Source organism: Pseudonaja textilis, chromosome 2 (assembly GCF_049901715.1).
Source record: "Pseudonaja textilis isolate UNSWEBS1 chromosome 2, rPseTex1.2, whole genome shotgun sequence".
In the NCBI taxonomy this organism is placed as follows: domain Eukaryota; kingdom Metazoa; phylum Chordata; class Lepidosauria; order Squamata; family Elapidae; genus Pseudonaja; species Pseudonaja textilis.
Window position 1 is genome coordinate 5691379 of NC_141991.1, and position 19659 is coordinate 5711037.

Here is a 19659-nt window from a genome sequence, read left to right on the forward strand (position 1 = left end):
GTTCCAAGCTGGGAGAAAGGCACTGGAAACACGGATGGAGGCTGATTGGGAAAATTGGTTTAATGATGGACAGAACCACTGTAGCAGAAATTCTTGGTTCCAAATCAGGACACAAGACCACGAAAGGTTGGAGAATACAGGATTTTATTTGTGCACAAGGTTCAGAGCATTAGCATGGCAAATTCTGAACCCCTGGCTCTTCCTGAGACATTACTTTTATACGTATCATGACCTCAGACTAGGCCGGGTGTTCTTTTTCCATATCCACCCTTGTTTACAGTAACGTGGTTAGTTCCTTAGTTCAGCAATTCCGTTGTTTTACACAATATTACGTTAAGCAAAGCTTGGGGCTTGGGGACTTCTGCTAAATGTAAACATACTTTATTTGTAATTTTCCATACTGCTTCACCACCAGCAGTCCTGGGTCAGCGGACTAACTGGTTTTGTCAAGACATGGATTTTTATAAAGTTTTTTTTTCTCCAGCATTTTGTCATTTACAGGCTTGTTTTGTATATTTTGTTACTTGACTTTAATTAGTTTGTCTCAGGAAGGGCCAGCAATGAGTCTGAAAGTGCTGGCTTCCTGGGGTTTTTAATCTTGTTTAACAAATTACAAACTCAAGGTTAACCACACCAAACTTGATTGCAGGAAATATGACTTCAGCAACAGAGTGGTCAATGTCTGGAATACTCTACCTGACTCTGTGGTTTCTTCCCCAAACTCCAAAACCTTTTAACCTTAGACTGTCTCCTATTGACCTCACCCCTTTCCTAAGAGGTCTGTAGGGGGTGTGCATAAGCGCACCAACATGCCTACCGTCCCTGTCCTATTGTTTCTTTTTCTTATATGTACCCATTTCATGTATTCATAACTATGTATGTACTTATACCTATTATCTTATAAGCAATTGACAAATCAAATAAATAAATACAATAAAAAATAAATGTAATTAATCCTAGATGCCCGGCTCTTTGGGGGTTTTAATCCCGGTCTTGAATGGATTACCGAATCTGCATTTGTAAAATCTGCCTCCTCAGTTTCTAAGAGACTTGGGGGCTGCTTCCTGCCTCTAAAAAAACATGTTTTTCCATTTCTCATTTAGGGAAATATGATATTCTGCCTTGTTGGAAGAAATGTCCCTCTGGATTCAGTTCCAAGCTGAGAGAAAGACACTGGAAACATGGAGGCTGATTGGAAAGATGGTTTAACTTTAATGATGAAGAGAATCACATGTTCGTAGTTCTGGTACAGCTGACCACCTGGAGTTGAGAGTTATTTATACCAGAGTTCTCCAACCTTAGCAACTTTAAGACTCCCAGAATTCCTCAGAAAGCTGGCTGAGGTATTGTAGGAGTTGAAGTCCACAAGTCTTAAAGTTGCCAAGGTTGGAGACCCCTGATTTATACCTTCTCTTGGTATATTTATACCTTCTCTTGGTATATTTATACCTTCTCTTGGCACTTGAATTTCCTGTTCAAGAATATGTGTTTTATTGGCTGTTGACAGACTCCCATGGGGGCCATGTACAAATCCTAGGAGTTTGTCTGAGCTACGTTTGGTTGAAGGTTGCAAAAGGTGATCAGGACACTGCAACCATCGTAAATATGAACCAGTTGCAAAGGGTCTGAATTCGATCACCTGACCATGGAGATGGAGCAGTGGTTGTGAAAAAACAGTCATTAGATGCAGCGGTGGGATTCAAATAATTTAACAACCGGTTCTCTGCCCTAGAGATTTCTTCCAACAACCAGTTCACCAATCTGCTCAGAAAGTTAACAACTGGTTTGTCCGGATTCCGGCAGTTACCCCCATTTAAATCATGAGTCTCAAGCCAAACTTCCAAAGGAATTATTGGGAGTTAACATGTCCGGCACTGCCTGGGTGTAGCCCACTCTGAGACACATAATTCATTGTCACCCTTGACCCTGGTTTTCCCCCCACCTCCTGGGTGTATCATAAATCACATTCTCCAATGGGACACATCCATAGTCCAGAGTCATCAACCATGCTATCCAGTTAGAATTTTGCGGGGCAGAAATTTCAGTCACCTAGTTACTATCTTTGAAAACATTTATGGAATGCAGTTTCGGTTTACAAGCTGCTGCACTGCTCCCCCCTCCCTTTCTGTTGGCAACTCTAAAAAGACCATAGAAATGTTTTCTGAGTTGACAACAGTTCTCCCAAACTGGTGCGAACTGGCTGAATCCCACCACTGATTAGATGCCTCTTTCAGTGCCGTTGTAACTTTGAACCGTCACTAAGTGAACTGTTGTTAAGTCGAGGACTACCGACGGTCACTGCGTGGCTTCATTTGCTGGGGACAGAAATGTTATCCAGGTAGGCCTCGACTTAGGATCACAATTGAGTCCAATATTTCTGTTGCTAAGTGAGGCATTTTGGGAAGTGAGCTTTGCCTCATTTTACGACTTTTTTTTCTTTTGCCACAGCTGTTCAGTGAATCGCAGAAGTTCTTAAGTGAATAACATGGCTGTTAAGTGAATCTGGCTTCCCACGTTACTTGTCAGAAGGTCACAAAAGGGTGAGCCCCATAAACCCTGGGACACCGCAACCATCATATGAACCAGTTACTAAGCAACTGCATTTTCATCACATGACCATGGGTTGTGTAAAAAATAATCACGTCTTTCAGTGCCGTTGTAACTTTGAACAGCCACTAAGCGAACTAAGTGAGTAAGTTGAGGACTGCCTGTGGTTGGTTATCAATAGTATTATCAATAGATGATTCCTCACCCCGATAATGGATGAACTCACCTATTGGCCTCGTGTAGGAGCAAAGAGAACAAGATCCCTGCGATACCCACTGTTGTGGTTCACCCACAGCAGGTGCAGACGACTGAGGTCTTAGTTAGAAGGGAGTGTGTGTGTGTGTGTGTGTATGTGTGCATGGTTGTCAAAACTCCCAAAACAGGTCACATAGCTCTGGGGAGGTCAGTCATAAATTAGAACACTTGCTAAGTAACCGGCCATTAAGCGAGGACCACTTGTATTTGATTTGCCAGACACATGACCACCTGGTCACGCCACTTGATCACGCCCACCCAGTCACATGACCACCAAGCCACGCCCACCCAGTCACGTGACCATCAAAGCCAGGCCCACAAATTAGGCCACGCCCAAAGAACCGGTTGTTAAGAAATTTGAATCCCACCCTTCCCAGAATTCTCCAGCCAGCTATGCTGTCCACAAGTCTTAAAAGTTTTCAAGTTTGGAGACCTCTGTTCTAAGGTTACATTAGTCCTGAATCCTGCAAGGCTGAAAGCGTTGAGGAACCGTCTCACCCCACTGGGATTGTGTTGTGGTTCGCCAGCAGCAGGTGCGGACGGCTGAGGTCTCGGAGAGCGAGGACTCGGAGAAGGGGCCTGCGTGTGATGCAGGGATGGGGCCAGGACCGGCAGGGAGTGTGCTGCCTTCGGAGATTGTGGAGGCTGGCAGCAGTGAGGAAGAGGTCCCCGAGGAGCCTGTGCCCGGTGAGCGCCTCCAGGGCTGCTTGAAGGAAAGAGCAACTGCAGCAGCACAGGCGACTCAGGAGTAAGGCTGCAAGGTAATGGCCCCTCCCTAAAGAGATAAAAGCCAGCTGAGAAACCGGAGTTCTTTGCAGGAAGCAAAGAAGTTTTTGCACTCAAGCCTGGTAGACGCCCTGAATATCTTGGTTCGCGTTTGGAGACTCTTGGTGTTTCAAATATCTCTTAGCAACTTTATCTAGTGTTCTTGGCAGCCTTGCACAACCCTGGAAAAAGGCTCCTTCTTATCAGAGACAATTAGTTTTTAACGGTGAAGGAGTGGAGTTCGTAAAGAATCATTAAAAGGTTTTTCTGTTTACCTCCGTTTCGTGTTTGTTTCCTTGGAACAAGGTTTGGGCCAGAACACCCACACAAGTCGGGGCTGGGAGTGAAATCTCTCCTTGTCAATCATAACTGACAGAGATCAATCCTGGATAAAGGGTTTGAATCAGCACAACATCCTACCTCACCCCCCTCACACACACACACACACCCGTCCTCTCAGATCACCCAAAATGATGGTGATGGTATTGGAAACCAGTGAGAGGTCACAGAGGGCAGTGTTTCTCAACCTTAGCCACTCTTCGGTGAGTGGACTTCAATTCCCAGAATTCTCCAGCCAGCACAGAATTCTGGGAGTTGAAGTCCGCTCATCTTAAAGAAATTAAGTTTGAGAAACGCTGAAATACTGTTGCAGCAGATCCTGCTTCCAATTCAGGACACAAGACCACGAAGGGTGGTAGAGCACAGGTTTATTTGCGCAAAGGTTCAGGGCATTAACATGACAAATTCTGAACCCCTGGCTACTCCCGAGGTGTGACTTTTATTCAGCACACAGCCCTAGCTTCGCCCAGGATGTTTCTCTTATCTAGCTATACCATAACGTATGTACCAGAGAAAAGGAGTAGTAGTTCTAATTAGTCCTCTTGCACAATTCACCATATACGTTATTATCTTACACCATCTCGTTATTTTCCATAGCTACCCTTGCCATATAGTTTGTTACAGAAAATATCTAGTTCACAGGTTAGGATGTTTACATTCTTATTCATCACATTTTCTGTATTGTCCCAACGTTTGCAACATAAAGATTAAGCAACTTCTGCTAACTGTCATATTTGCAATATAAGCTAAACAACTTCTGCTAATCATAGTAATACTTTTCTGGTATTTTTCCATACTGCTTCAATAGGACAAGGATGGATGTGTAACCCACTTCCCACCCATGGCAAAGATTACCCAAAAGCAGGAACAATGCCATTTCCAGATCTCAATCCAGACTGTAAAACACACTTGGCAAGTTTAAGACTTGTGGACTTCCAACTCCCAGAATTCCTTGAGCTAACATGACTGGAGGAGGAATTCTGGGAGTTGAAGTCCACAAGTTTTAAAGCTGTCAAGTTTGAAGGCCCCTGCTGTAAAGGATCCAGATAATCTGTCTTGTCTAAGGCCCTCTGAAGGTGTCACCCAACCATCATCTCTAACACCTTTGGTTGGATACTGGATGAAAATTCTGCAGTGTCTGAGGACGCAACAATGGCTTTCTTGAGGAGGGGGCAGAAAGGCCTCCTTAAGAGGCACAGGAATAAACCCCCTCCCCAATTCAAACAAGAATTCCCCATCACCAGAACCCACCCACTCAATTCAAAGCCAAAAGTGTCACAGTTCTAAAGAGAAGGCCCTTTATTATATCTTTCTGCCATTGCTTAAATAGTTGATGTTTTTATTTTTTCATCCTCACCCCAACAATTCTCTCATCCCCCTTTACCTTGATTCAATAAGCTCATGAGTGCTGGATGGGAGACCACCAGGAGCTCTAGGATGGGCCAGGAAGTAAATATATATCCAAGAGGACCTCTCCATTTAGTTGTCCCGAAATCACAAGACAGTCTTCCACGAACTCCTTTACCTAAGGTGATTAAACCGGCAAGACTCTCTTGAGGGTACGCCCATGTGTGAATGTGAGAGTACAAATGAAGGCAGGTAGAAGTTGCCTTCTAGAAGACATGCACAGTTATCAATCTAAAATAATTACTTGCTCTGTGTGAATTTTCATGTGACTTCTAAGGGCTGATTCACGACGGAAAAATGTTCCACACTCGATGCAACGATGAGGCTTCTCCGCCGAGTGAATTCTCTGATGTTCCGCCCTCTGAGCAAGACATTTCTCACACTCCCCACATTTACAGGGCTTCTCCCCCGTGTGGATGCTCTGATGTACACCAACTTCTGAATTTTGATAAAAACTTTTCCCGTAGTCCCCACATTTATAGGGCTTCTCTCCTCCGTGCCCCTTCTGGTGTCCCTGAAGTTCAGCAGAATCCACAAATCGTTTTGCACATACCGGGCATTCATAGGGACTGTCCCCAATGTGAACTTTCTGATGTCGCAACAAATGCGATTTCTGGGAAAAACATTTCCCACATTCCGGGCACTTTTCCTGACTTTTATGCGCTTTCTTATGCCTCCGAAGAGATGAACGCCAACTGAAACTTTTCCCACACTCGGGGCATTGATAAGAACCTCTTCCTGTGTGAATCTTCTCGTGTACTCGAAGGTCTGAACTGCGGGTAAAGCCTTTCCCACATTCCCCGCACCTGTAAGGTTTCTCCCCTGTGTGAAATTTCTCGTGATTCCTGAGATATTCTTTGTGAATAAAAGATTTCCCACATTCCTGACACTGATAAGGTTTTTCTCCGGTATGAATTTGCTGATGCCTCAAAAGATTTGCTTTTCTGCTAAAACATTTCCCGCACTCGGAGCACTTATGGGGCGTCACTCCGAGATGCATTATGTTGTAGTGATTTCTAAGGGATGACGAATAAGCGAATGTTCTTCCGCAGTCTAAACATTTGTAATCTTTTTCTACTTTGTGAACTTTCCCGTGACGCGTGAGGCCTCCTTTGGTGTGAAAAAACATTCCACACTCGATGCACTGAAAGGGCTTCTCCCCGGAGTGAATCATCTGGTGTTGACACAGGCTTGCCTTTACAAGGAAGCACTTCCCACACTCTGTGCACTTGTAGGGTTTCTCCCCTGTGTGGGCATCCTGGTGTGAACGAAGATAGGACTTGCAAGAAAAGCTTTTCCCACACTCCTCACATTTATAGTGTTTCTTTTCTCTGTGCCATTCCTGGTGCCTGCAAAGGTCCGAAAAATACACAAATGGTTTCTCACATTCGGAGCACTGATAGGGTTTGTCGCCAAAGTGGATTCTCTGATGTCGTATCAGGGAGGCCTTGGTGGAAAAACATTTCCCACATTCTGGACACTCTTCATTTTTCTCCAGTCGGTTTTTTTTCTTGTGACTCCGAAGAGAGGATCGCGGGGCAATTTCACCTCCGCACGCATTGTAAGACTTTATTTCCTGGTGAACTTTCTGGTGGAGCCAAAGCTGTGACTTCTGAGGGAAGGCCTTCTCGCATTGGCCGCACTTGTAATGTTTCTCTCGTGTGCGAAGCTCTGATTTCTGACATAACCACAATCTTCCCCAGCGCCTCCAGGATTCCTGAGATCTCCTTCTTCCCTGGTGGATTCGCTGATGGGCTCCAAGGTCCGAGCCTTTAGCAAAACGCTTCCCGCACCCTCCGCATTTGTAAGGCTTCACTCCAGGGTGGCTCCGGAGATGTTTGGCAAAGCTCCAGACTCCGGGAAAGGAGCTCCCACAAAGAAAACACAGGTGGGATCCACTCCCCGTGTGCAGCTTCCGGTGGATCAAAAGGAGGGACCGGAGAGCAAAGGATTTCCCGCATTGGGAGCAGGTAGACAATCCTTCCTGGTTCCTTTGGTTGAAGCATTTTTCCTCTTGCTTAGTTTCCATAGTTGCTCACTTGCGCTTCCTTGTAACCAGAGACTTTGCTGTTTTTTTCCAGGCCGCACCTGAGGAAAAAAGAAAAAGAAGTGAGGACCTATATTTGATCTCTTTCAACTCTCAGAATAGCCCAAAGGATAGGCAGAAGACCCCTTACATGAGCTCTGGGGGCAAGAAACACAATTTCACATTCAAAGAAGGAGCCGATAACGAAGCAAAACCCCAAAACAAACCGCATTGAATACAGTTCCTTGACAGACCAGGATAGATAATTGCCAACTTCAGGAAGATAACCAGGGAGAGTCCGTTAGAAGAACGCCAACCAAGGTAAACCTTTTTTTAGAAATAAAACACTAATTTGTCTCCAGCGTTTGTTAGCACGCAGGTCCAACCTTTTATGAAGACCTCACACCTGCAACCCATGAAGAGGATCATGGCCCTCTCCTCCCAAGTAGACCATGTTTTACCCTGATCCTCTTCTCCCTGCATGCCCTAGGATGGATAGGGGATGGGCCTGGGTCCTCCTCCTGACTGCCCAGCCGGCCTCTGCCCTTCCCCAGCCTCCTCCACAACCTCTGGAGCCACATTTCCGCTCTCTGCCGGCTGTTCCTCCTCTCCCTCAGAGTCAGTCACGACCAGGGGCATGACACTCCGGGAGGGTGAAAATGGCCTCCGGAGGTTCTCTGGAAGCTGGAAAGGGGCCCATTTCCGGTCTTCTCAAACTTCCAGGAGGCCCGTTTTTTGCCCTCTCTGAGCCTCCGGACACGCCCTGCGCATATTTGCATCCAAAATGGGCCACGTGGGGACTCCTGGGGAGGGGTGGGCGGAGCCAGCCAGGAGTTGGATTTGGGGATCCTCCAAACCACACAGAATCTTAGCTAGGGGCTCTCCCCGAACCCCTGCGAACCCCCAGCAGGCCACCCCTGGATGGGTCCATACATGTAGACGGAATGGGACAACTCGCCGCAGCCAACACAACCACGGTCAATTCACCGCGGGGCAACGAGCCATGGCCAAATGACTGTCAATCCTGAAGCTGACCTGGCCGAAGCCATTTTTTTTTCCGCTTCAGTGTTGCCACACTGGAGCTGAGGGTCAGGGAGGGGGGAATTTGAGATAGAGGGGTTTTTGTAGCCAAAACAAAATACTTTCTCTTGGGAACCAAGGACATTTCTCACACCTGGTCGGAAGGAGGAGGAGTGACGCCATCCAGATTCAGACAGCACAATTGTGCTATCACAATTGGACCATGTGATTGATTGTTTTGAGAAAATGGGAAATCTTTTAATATGGCAAAAACCGCAGGAGTTTTCAGAGTTGGTTTTCAGCAGATATGTCCCAATATGATATTTCCAATCGAAAGTAACCTTTGAGGAATTCAATTGCCTCGGAGTCTTGCTTGCAATGGATTTATTACTTGGAACCCTGACAATGGCCCCGAGACTGCAGGACAGTTTAATAATTCAATGTAATTATTTAAAATAAATAAATAAATAAATAATTATTACAAGCCGTTATAAATAAAGACCAACACTGATATCCCCTAAACTCAGCTGAAGGTATTACCCAGCCTGGTAACAAAACATTTGGAATCCAACCCACAAGCTCAGAGGACAAACTTGCACCCTCAAATAAAATATTATTTTAATGTTTGTCATTCAGATTTCCTTCTGTCCCTCCTTTTTCAGCCTTTCTTTAATGATTCTATTCCACCATTTCTTTGATATTGGTGTAACTCTTGTCCCACCGTGACTTCTCCCACGGAAAGTTGCTTGTGATGAGCTGGCCACGTGAGGAGTCATAGGTCCTGCATGTGGACGGTGTATCTTATGTAGGTATTTTCATGGACATTGTTCTTTGGGACACCACAGGCTACCATGGGCTCCACCTCGAATGGCTTTGTAGGAAGCCCCCTCCCCCAATTAAAATATTATTTATTCTTAATATTAAAAGAGGAAGGATACAATATTTTCCTCCAAAGGAGAAATAGAGAAATTTTTTTAACAAAGACAAGAAAGTAACCTTGCCATAGGAAAACAGCCTTAAGCAGAAGCTTAAAAAGGGTGTTTTTAAAGAATGGAGATCTTGTATCCATTCAGGCAGACTATTCATAAGCGAAGAGCAAAGGGATAAGCAACACAATTAGGCAAGCCAGAACTGACAAGATTAGCTCAGATAAGCATCTCAGATTTGCATTTCCCCTTTTGCCTGCAAAGCCAGCCATGACCTTTACATGACCCCATAGGGATCGAGCAACAGCCATTAGAATATTAAAAGACATGGTTTTGTTTTCACCAAGCCACAGCTGATCCCTGCTTAACACAGGGAGTTTGTAAATCATCAAGATCCACAAAGATTCATGTTGGGGGGTGGTCAACTGAGCCACACCCCCACCCCCATTTCCTGAAGGGGAAACTGATGGTATCCTTTGTCCAAAACATTGTGAGAATCAAGGATATAGCTTCATGATCTTCTATTCAATTCAATAAGTCCTATGGGCGATACCCCCCCCCAAAGAAAGAGACATGAACCAACATTTTCAACTAGGATGCATTCAAAATAGACCAGAACTATTTGTAATCCTGCTGAGCCGTTGCTAACTGTGAAAACATATGTTTGCAAAGTACGCAACTTGGATGGATACGTTTAAAACAGGAAGAATGAAACTGTTGGAAATGAGGAACTGGAAGTAATGTAAGCAGGTGTTTAAGGAAAGTGACAGTTGGTGAAATTGCGAAGTGTGTACGTGGTTAGAAGAAAAAGTATAAAAGATAAGGTGGTTTATGATTTTGATTTATGGCAGCCCTTGCAGGACTTGCTGTACGTCATCAGACCCCATTGCAATGGCTTATTAATGCAAGTGTAGTACTGCTATTATATCTTTTATATCTATTCATTTCTTATGTTCCAAATTATTAGAAACAATAAACCTCTGATCTTAAAGTAAGAATTTTTGTTTGTGTTGCTGTCTGTTTCCTATTGATATTTTTTTTTTTATGACAACATGATGATCCTACCTGACCAGGTGAAACTTCAGGCTCTGTCTTGAATCAGTTTCTTTTCACTTAATGTGTTATATTTCCCCCCCAAACACTGGAATTACTCCTCTTGATCAGGCATCTAATAATTCTAACAGCCCTGAGGCAACATAATATGTGTAGTTGGCACCACACGTGCAGCTGGCCATGGAAAGTCCCCTAGGAAACATCCAATGTCTTTGAGGCCACCACCCAATGTACTTGGAAGACCATCAAAGTTGACTATTTCTGTGCTTCTTTATCTTATCTATAGAGTGCCAGTCCCCAAGGTGCTTTTTTCAGGAGGCCACTGGACTTCCTCGTTCTTTCTTTTGTTGGAAGAAAATATCCTTCTGGGTTCAGTTCCAAGCAGGGAAGAAAGACACTGTAAACACGGAGGCTGTTTGGAAAGATGGTTTTGAAGCAGGACCAGAAAAGGGATCCATTTTATAAGTTAGCTAGATCCTTGGCATACTATAACTATCTATATTATAACTATCTGATATATAAGTCATAAGGACAGAAAGCAGCTCTGTCTGTATTACGTTGAATAATTAAGAAATCTATTTAGAGGAAGTAACGATGTAACTAAAGTTGAGAACAAGGAAGCTGAGAACAAGGAAAGGTCATGGAAGAACATCTGTAGGTGTAAGATAATGGTAAAAGACAACATATACTTACATACATCCTGTCTTCTTTACCACATCCTCTTTGTTATGTTCTGTTCCCAGGAAAATATGTTTTTGTGTGTTTTGTAAGCATAAAATCCATATTTGATAAATAGGTCATAGATGAATGCCCAGGCTTGGGCTGGAATCATCATAAGGTATAAAGGAACTAACCCCAGTATGTAGGGGGGGGGTTCAGAATTTGTCATGTTAATGCTCTGAACGCTTTGCGCAAATAAACCTGTATTCTTCCATCTCTCGTGGTCTCTTGTTCTGCATTGAAAACGTGAATTGCTGCTACATTTTAATGGTGGAACAGGACCACATGGCTTGGAGCTCCAAAGTGAAAAGAACGATCACATGCTTTCAAGATGTTGGGCGAAGGAAAAGAAGGAAAAGGGCCAAGATGCTGAGAGACCGTTAGTTTTATACTCTCTGTTGGGCCCCATTTTAGTGTTTCCTGTTCCTGTGTAAGAAATGTATCCCATTGGCTGTGAGAATCCCAGGGGCGGGGGTGTTAGCTGGCTTCACCTGAGTGCTGGCTGATGCAATCTTTCCAGGCTAGGTAGTGAGGTGGGTAGAGGGCTTTGTTATGTAGAGTACTCTCACCCAGCCCATTAACAAAGGTGCGGGTGAGTTTCTGCTTCTGAGGTGAGTTTCTGCTTCTAAGTTTCTAGTTCTCTTTTTTAGGGGAAATATTCTTGTCTTTTTAATATTTTCTAGGATATTTCATTTTTCTAGGAGAGGGTCAGGTGCTAACTTCCTACACTTTGAAGACGTTTCTCATCCAAGAAGCTTCTTGGATGAGAAGTGAAACTTAAAAAAAAAACAAGAAAAGTCCAGTTGCCTCCCCAAAATGTACCTTAGGGACAACCATGACCTGATTGACTGAGAATATCTACAGACTTTTAGCTATATACTATTTGGGATGAACACCCTTTGAACGGATTTCCAGATAAAAATTGCAGGCGACAGGAAGCAGGAACACCACTTAGGTGGCCCTGAAGACACAGATAAACCTCCAGGCGGCCTTAATGACCAGCTAAATGGATGCAAATGACCAGCTGCCTACAAGGAATTATAAATCCTTCCATTCCCCACCATCCAGTCAGAGCTGAAGCAGCTTCTTGGATGGGAAGCTAAACATCTTCAAAAGAAAAAACAAAAAAGTCCAGTTGCCTCTTGAAAAAAAAAATCACCTTGGGGACACCATGACTGGATGACTGAGAATCTCCACAGACTGAAAGAGTGCCAGCTTCTCTGCGTAATGAATAACTTAGCAAGCATATAAACATGAGTGTCACAGTATATTCGGGTTCCCTCTTGCTTTGAAGGGCCTGCCTTTTGGTTAATTGACAAAAATTAGCAATCCCCCAAATAAGGTACTGAAATCTAATCTACATATCAAAAGATAAGGTCTGCAAAATCCATGAAATTAGGTCTCCCAGGGGAACTGCGTGCTCACAAATATCGATGGAGATTTCTCAGTCATCCCAGGTCATGGTTGTTCTTTTTTTTTCCCCATGGGCAATTGGTCTTTGTTTTTTTCTTTGAAGAAGTTTCACTTCTCATCCAAGAAGCTTCTTCAACTCTCAGCTAAAGTCTCCAAAGAAAACACAGAAAATCCAGTTGCCTCTTGAAAAAGCACCTTCGCGTGTTCACAAGAATAAACATATCCTACACACACACACACCTGTGTCACCCTAGAATCAGCATGTAGATACCCCAACAAGGTCTCCTTATTTTTTTAAAAAACCCTGCTACTGTACCCCATTTCTCTACAGCCTGTCCCTAAAAGGCAAACTGTTTTGCTTTTTAGGAATAAATATTTCTTCTTTCCTCACAGCTGTCTGGGTCTCCTTTTTATTTTATTTTTAAGCAATCCCCGGCTCGAATTGGAACCCCGGAGGATTCTTCTGACAGCTGAGAAACGAAACGTTTTCAAAGGGTGGGAGGAGGGAAGGGTCTCCCGCTTGGACGGGGAGCGGGTTGGACTAGATGACCTACAAGGTCCCTTCCAACTCTGACGATCTGTTAAATCTGTTTAAAAAAAAAGAAACCCGGAAAGACCAGTTGCATTTGGGGAAAATGAAGCACCTTTGGATCGGACCGGACCACCAAGAGACCTTCCGGGAGCAACTTCCCCAAAGCTTCTTCCCGTAGCCCCACTTTGCACCTCTCGAGGGAAAGGAAGGGAGGCTGTGGTGGGTCCCTGCAGGCAGCGCGAATGCTGAACCTCTCCGAGCAAAGGCATGCAAGCCGTGGCGGGGATGATGAAGCCTTACCCGGCCGAAGCGAGAAGCCTCCTCCGAGGGATCCAGCGCCGATCTTCCAGGGAGATCCTCTGAGACGAAGTGGAAGAGCAGCGCAGAAGACAGGAGTTGCGGGGGCGGGGCTTCGGGCTCCTCCTCCTCCAGGCAGCCACGCCCCTCGTCAATGAGCTCTTGCGCGGCCTTTCCCCTCCCGTGCCGATTGGCCAGAAAGGAATGAGATTGGCTCCGCCTCCGAACGTCTGAGCGGGGTTTTCCCTTTCGGGAGCGCGGGAACTTCCTACAGCACCGCAGCGCGACAGACTGGATCAGGTGTAGATGAACTGGGGCTTCCCAGGTCCTCTTCACAGCTTTATTTTTTTTTTTCTTTCAAACGGCGTAGCAAAATGCTGAACATATATATATGTATGTATGTATGTATGCCAAACATATATTCTATTTATTTATTTATTTTATTTCCTTTGTCAATTGCTTACAAGATAATAGGTATAAAGTAAAAACATAGTTATGAATACATGGATACACAGAAGAAATATACCTACCTACCTACATATATATATATGGTATTCAGCTTTTTCCGGGAATTTTCCCACGTCATTGTAGTTGTGATTTTAAAGTTGTAGCAACTTTTGGCAGAATCTCATCTACCCTCATCAGGCTTCTGTACTGTGTTCGTCTGTGAGTCAGACTTTGACAGTTGTTTCAGTTTTAAATTTGGGGCTAGCCTACTGCTGTGCCAGAATGGCTTTTTCTTCATCCTGATTGGTTGGGAGTCTTGGTCTGTGTTTATTGGTCTGGGAGTTCTCCAAGACCAAAAAACTCCAAGACCAATAAACTCCAAGACCAATAAACACAGACACACACACACACACACACACACACACACACACATGAAAAAAAGAAAAATATAAGTAAATAAGTGCACCAACATGCCTACTGTCCCTGTTCTATTGTTTCATATATATATATTTGTTTTCTGAGGTTCTGGGTGTTTGAGTGGATCTTTGTTGTTTGGTTTCTCCGTAAGATTCAAGTATCTAGGCAACGCTTCGATGAAGTCTCATTCATCATCTTCAGGCTTCTGTGTTCGCTCTTGCTTCTCAGACTGACTCAGTCTGAGAAGCAAGATGATGAATGAGACTTCATCGAAACGTTGCCTAGATACTGAATCTACGCGAGAAAACCCGAACAACCAAAGATCCATATATATATATATATATATATATATATATATATATATATATATATATATATATATATATATATATATATATTATTTTTCTTATATGTATCCATGTATTCATAACTATGTTTTGACTTATACCTATTATCTTGTAAGCAATTGACAAATAAAAAAATAAAAACAATAGGACAGGGACAGTAGGCAGGTTGGTGCACTTATGCACGCCCCCCTCTTAGAAAAGGGGTGAGGTCAATAGTAGACAGTCTAAGGTTAAAGTTTTGGGGGTTTGGGGAAGAAACCACAGAGTCAGGTAGAGTATTCCAGAGATTGACCATTCTGTTGTTGAAGTCATAGTTCCTGCAATCAAGTTTGGTGAGGTTAACCTTGAGTTTGTATCTATTGTGTGCTCTTGTGTTGTTATGGTTGAAGCTGAAGTATTCATTGACAGGTAGGACATTGCAAAGTATGATTTTATATACTATACTTAGATCGGACCGAAGGCGGCATAGTTCTAGGTTTTCTACGTCTAGAATTTCAAGTCTGGTGGCATAAGGTAGAGGAGTGGGGAACTCTTCTTGTGAAATATTTCTGGACTTCCTCAACTGTGTTAATATCAGATACGTAATGTGGGTACATACACACATACACATACACATACATACACACACACACAAGTCTTGCAAGAGGTGTTAGAAAAAACAGGATTATTTCTTGATAATAGAAAACAGTGGGGATAGGATTGCAATTCAAGGAAGGCCTTAAATCCGCTGCCAGGATGGAAGAAATCAGCTAGCGTGGAAGAAATGGAAGAAGTGCAAATTCAACAAGAACAAAGGCAAAAGCTTTTGCCTATAGGGACTTTCTCCCAGGGGATTCCCTTCTAGAGAATTTGGAAATCATGGCCCAGCTGAGCTCTGAATTGAAGGGTCAGAGGGAAATTGGTGAGCCTCTGATAAAGGAGGAAACCTGCAGAAAAGATCTAACTTTAGTCATAAAAATCTCATTCACAACCTCTACGGCTTAAACTAGTCGACCTTAAAGATTTAAACTGAGTCCCCGCCCCCTTCATCTTCTTTTATGTACCTCTTGTCCACAGAGATGTTATAACAGATAATCAGAGTGGGAAGGGATCTTGTAGGTCATCTAGTCCAACCCCCCCCGCCGCCCAAGCCCGAGACCCTACACCATTTCTGACAGATGGGAGTCAAATCTCTTCTTGAAGGTCTCAAGTGATGGCGCTCCCACAACCTCCAAGGACAAGCTGTTCCATGGGTTGATTGTTCTCACTGTCAGAAAGTTTCCCCTTATTTCCAGGTTGAATCTCTCTCCTTGTTCAGTTTCCATCCATTATTCCTTGTCTGGCCTTCGGGAGCCTTAGAAAATAGCTTGACCCCTTCCCCTCTGTGGCAGTCCGCCAAATATTGAAAGACTGCTATCATCCCTAATCATCCTGGTTGCTCTTCTCTGTACTTTTTCTAGAGACTCAACATCTTTTTTATAATGTGGTGACCAAAACTGGAAGCAGTACTCTAGGTGTGGTCTTACTAAGGCTTTATAGAGTGGTATCAGTACTTCCCTTGATCTTGATTGTATCCCTCTGTTAATACAATTTAGGATGGCATTAGCTTTTTTGGCTGCCGCTGCGTACTGCTGGCTCCTATTTAGCTGGTTGTCCACTAAGACTCCAAGATCCCTCTCAGTTACTGCTATTGAGCCTGGTTTCACCCAGTCTATATGTGTACTTTGAGTGGTTAAAACTGGCTGTGAAAGCCCTTATCTACCAGGAAAATATTTTAAAATAAATTCAACTCTTTACAGTAGTTACTTATCCTACAACTGAAGGTATAAATACGGAAGTTAGGATTAGAAAATATATATATATATATATATTCTAATCCTAACTTCCGTATATATATTCTAATCTTCCGTATATATATTCTAATCCTATTCTAATCCTAACTTCCGTATATATATATTTATTCATAGATTTTCACGGGTACAGGTATGTAGGTCTAGGTGTTCCAGGTCTTTTCCAGGGTAAGACTAAGAGGTCTTGGTGATGTTTCAGGAGGTCCCACTCACCATCCTCGGGCTGGTGCGAGTTATGCTAGTGCAGGCAGTGTGTGATCGGAGCTGCCGTCTCTCTATATATACTGGTGGAGGGGCTGGTGTGCTGGGCTGGTTGGCTGCGCTGCTGCCTCTTGATTGGTTGATGGAGTTGATGTTGGTATAATGGGCCTCGCCGAAACGTCAGATACCCTTAATCTTACATGGGAAAAGACCCAAACACACCTAGACCTACATACCTGTACCTGTGAAAATCTACATACATACATACAAACATACATAGGTACATAGGTAGGTATATTAAGGGCAATCACTTTTCCTCTTCAGCAAGTGTGAAAATCCAACCAAAGACACAATAATGCAAGGATTAAATAACAATGTTCTATATCAAAGACTGCCAGGATTTTAAAATTACACTTTTTTATTGCTTAGACTTGTTGAACTTCTGAGTAATTTACACTTGCTTCAAATTTCTTTGTTAGACATAAATGTGAAATTTAACCCTTTCAGTGTGAAATTAACAGGAGACGCTTCAACAATAATAAGGAGCTTTAATAAGCGTTTGCAAAGGCTGGCTCTCTTCTGGGTGAGAGTCACAGGAGACATATTTCATAGGAATAATCGGGGTTTATATACAGTTTCAAAAACAGTCACTGCCCCTTTCTGGGTTCACAATCTATCCAGTTACTCAATACCCCTGATAAATTGCAACATACTACTATTATTAATTTTATCATGACAACTGGTTTCTTGACCTGCCAACTATTTTCCTTTGACCTGCCAACTAATGCCCTAACTGGAAATATGCTAAGATTTGTATAGCCTTGATTATTTCCTGTCAGCTAACATTCTTACACAATGCCTTACATAATTCCCCATCAAGGTTATATATATTTGATATATAAATTACACTTTTTTATTGCTTAGACTTATTGAACATCTGAATAATTTACACTTGCTTCAAATTTCTTTGCTAGAAATACAACAGACAGACGTTTGTTTTCTATGCCAACAAAGCTTTCCTTTCTTCCTTCCTTCGACCTCCCTTGTCTTTCGTTCTCTCTCCTCTTTCCCTTTCTTTTTTTCTCTCTTTCCTTCCTTATCTCTTTTTATTTTTGCTATCCATCATGCCTACAGGCAAATCTGAGTGGCTTACAAACATTAAGCGTGCCCTTTCTTCTGGCAAAGGGGAAGTGGGCCAATCACAATGGCATGGGGATATCCTGAAATAGCCTGGACCAATGCCATGAAGGGTTTTAAAGGTAATAACCAACCTCTTGAATTGCACCTGGAAGGAAACCGGCATCCATAGAGCAGGCCACTCTAGGGGCCTCAACGCCTGTCTGCTTCCCGCATTCTGCACTCACTGTAGCTTCTGACATGTTCTCCATGTAGGACAGATAGCAGTAGTCCAAGAGAGATGATCAGGCTCCTTGACAAGACTCTTGAGAGTCTTTCTTTTTTAAAAATATTTTTTTTTCTTTTATTTTTAATATAAACAATTCATCTGCCATTGACCGGTGTGTCTTCTGGGTACAACTACCGTGTTTCTCCAACAATACGCCCCCCCCAATAGAAAGGCCCACCATGTTTTTTAGCCATAAAATGAAATTAAGCCCCTCCCCCCAAATTAAAAGGCCTATTTTAAAACATGCATAATGGGGGGAAGAGCGGGGGGGGGGTCCTTGCCATTAGGAGCGCCCGTGGGTAGCCATGTCTCGCCACTAGCCGCTCCTAATGGCCGATCATGGTGGAGCACAGAGAGCTCCCTACTCCCGCCAAGTACCTTTGATGCAGACCCAGGTATGATGCTGCCTACAGACGTGGTCAGCGGGCGAGCAGCGTTGGTGTGGATGTCTGCCTCAGTGGGGCACCCGCCACCTCTGTTTCCTCTTGGAGCATACTCTTCCATTTGGAGCGTCTCCACAGAATTTGGAGCTGCCGCCACCGCGTTTGGAGCACAAAACACGGTGACGACGCTCGAAACATGGCACTGCCGCTCGAAAAGTGGTGGCAATGCTCGAAACGCCACCGCGGCAGCTCGAAACGCAGTGGTGGCAGCTCAAAATGCGGCAGCAACGCTCCAAATGTGGCGGCAGCAGCTCCAAACGCGGTGGCGACACTTCAAACGCCGCAGCGGCAGCTCCAAACACAGCGGTGGCAGTCCAAACAGAAGAGGGCGCTCCAAGAGGAAGCAACAGCAGCGGGCGCCCCACCGAGGCCAACATCCATGCCATTGCCACCCGTCCACACGAGGATGTAAGTGGGGGGGAAAGACATCCTAGACATTTTTTCACGGCTCAAAAAAAAAAGAAAGAAAGAAAGACCCAGCCTTATTTTATGAGAAACACGGTATCTTGTGCAATAACAATCAAGAGTGTACCACCTTACTCATTACATTCATATTAATTTTCTACTCTTAACTACTTAATACTGGTGTACATAATATAATTATACCAATCATCATCTTAACATATTTCATTCTATTCACATAGTTTCTATATTTCACTAATCATCTTCTGTTTCCAACTTTCATATTCTCTAGCCATGGATAAAATAGTTCTTATAACATATAATATTCAGTTTGTTCCTTCTCTTTAATTGCAAGTGTTAACCTATTCATTTCTGCACATTCTAATACTTTCTTGATCACGTTCCTGAGAGAGTCTTTATATGTGTGAATGTGAGAATACAGGTAGCCCTCAACTTATAACAGTTCGTTTAGTGGTGTTACAAGAACACTGAAAAAAGTGACTTATGGCAGTTTTCCACACAATTATTGCAGCATCCCCAGAGTCATGTGACCAAAATCCAGATGCTTGGCAACTGGTTCATATTTATGATGGTCGCAATGTGCTGTTGTGGCTCACTGGCAGCAGGTGTGGACGGATGAGGTCTCGGAGAGCGAGGAATGGGAGAAGGGGCCTGCGTGTGATGCAGGGATGGGGCCAGGACCATCAGGGAGTGGAGTGCTGCCTTCAGAGATTGTGGAGGCTGACAGCAGTGATGAAGAGGAGCCTGTGCCCAGCGCGCCTGCACGCAGGGCTGCTCATAGGAAAGAGCAGCTGCAGCAGCATGGGCGACTCGGGAGTAAGGCTACAAGGTAATGGCCCCTCTCTTA

At 43.8% G+C, this 19659-nt stretch overlaps 1 protein-coding gene across 1 annotated transcript; it reads right to left on the reverse strand.

The window, feature by feature from the left end:
- Positions 1-127: 127 nt before the first annotated feature.
- On the reverse strand, positions 128-13418 carry LOC148126608 (uncharacterized). The gene is made up of 3 exons (XM_087928118.1): positions 13304-13418; positions 739-7401; positions 128-343 (listed from the first exon to the last, which is right to left on the reverse strand). The coding sequence occupies exon 2, from the start codon at positions 7340-7342 to the stop codon at positions 5540-5542; it is 1803 nt and encodes a 600-aa protein (XP_087784244.1). The 5' UTR covers positions 7343-7401; positions 13304-13418; the 3' UTR covers positions 128-343; positions 739-5539.
- Positions 13419-19659: the final 6241 nt, after the last annotated feature.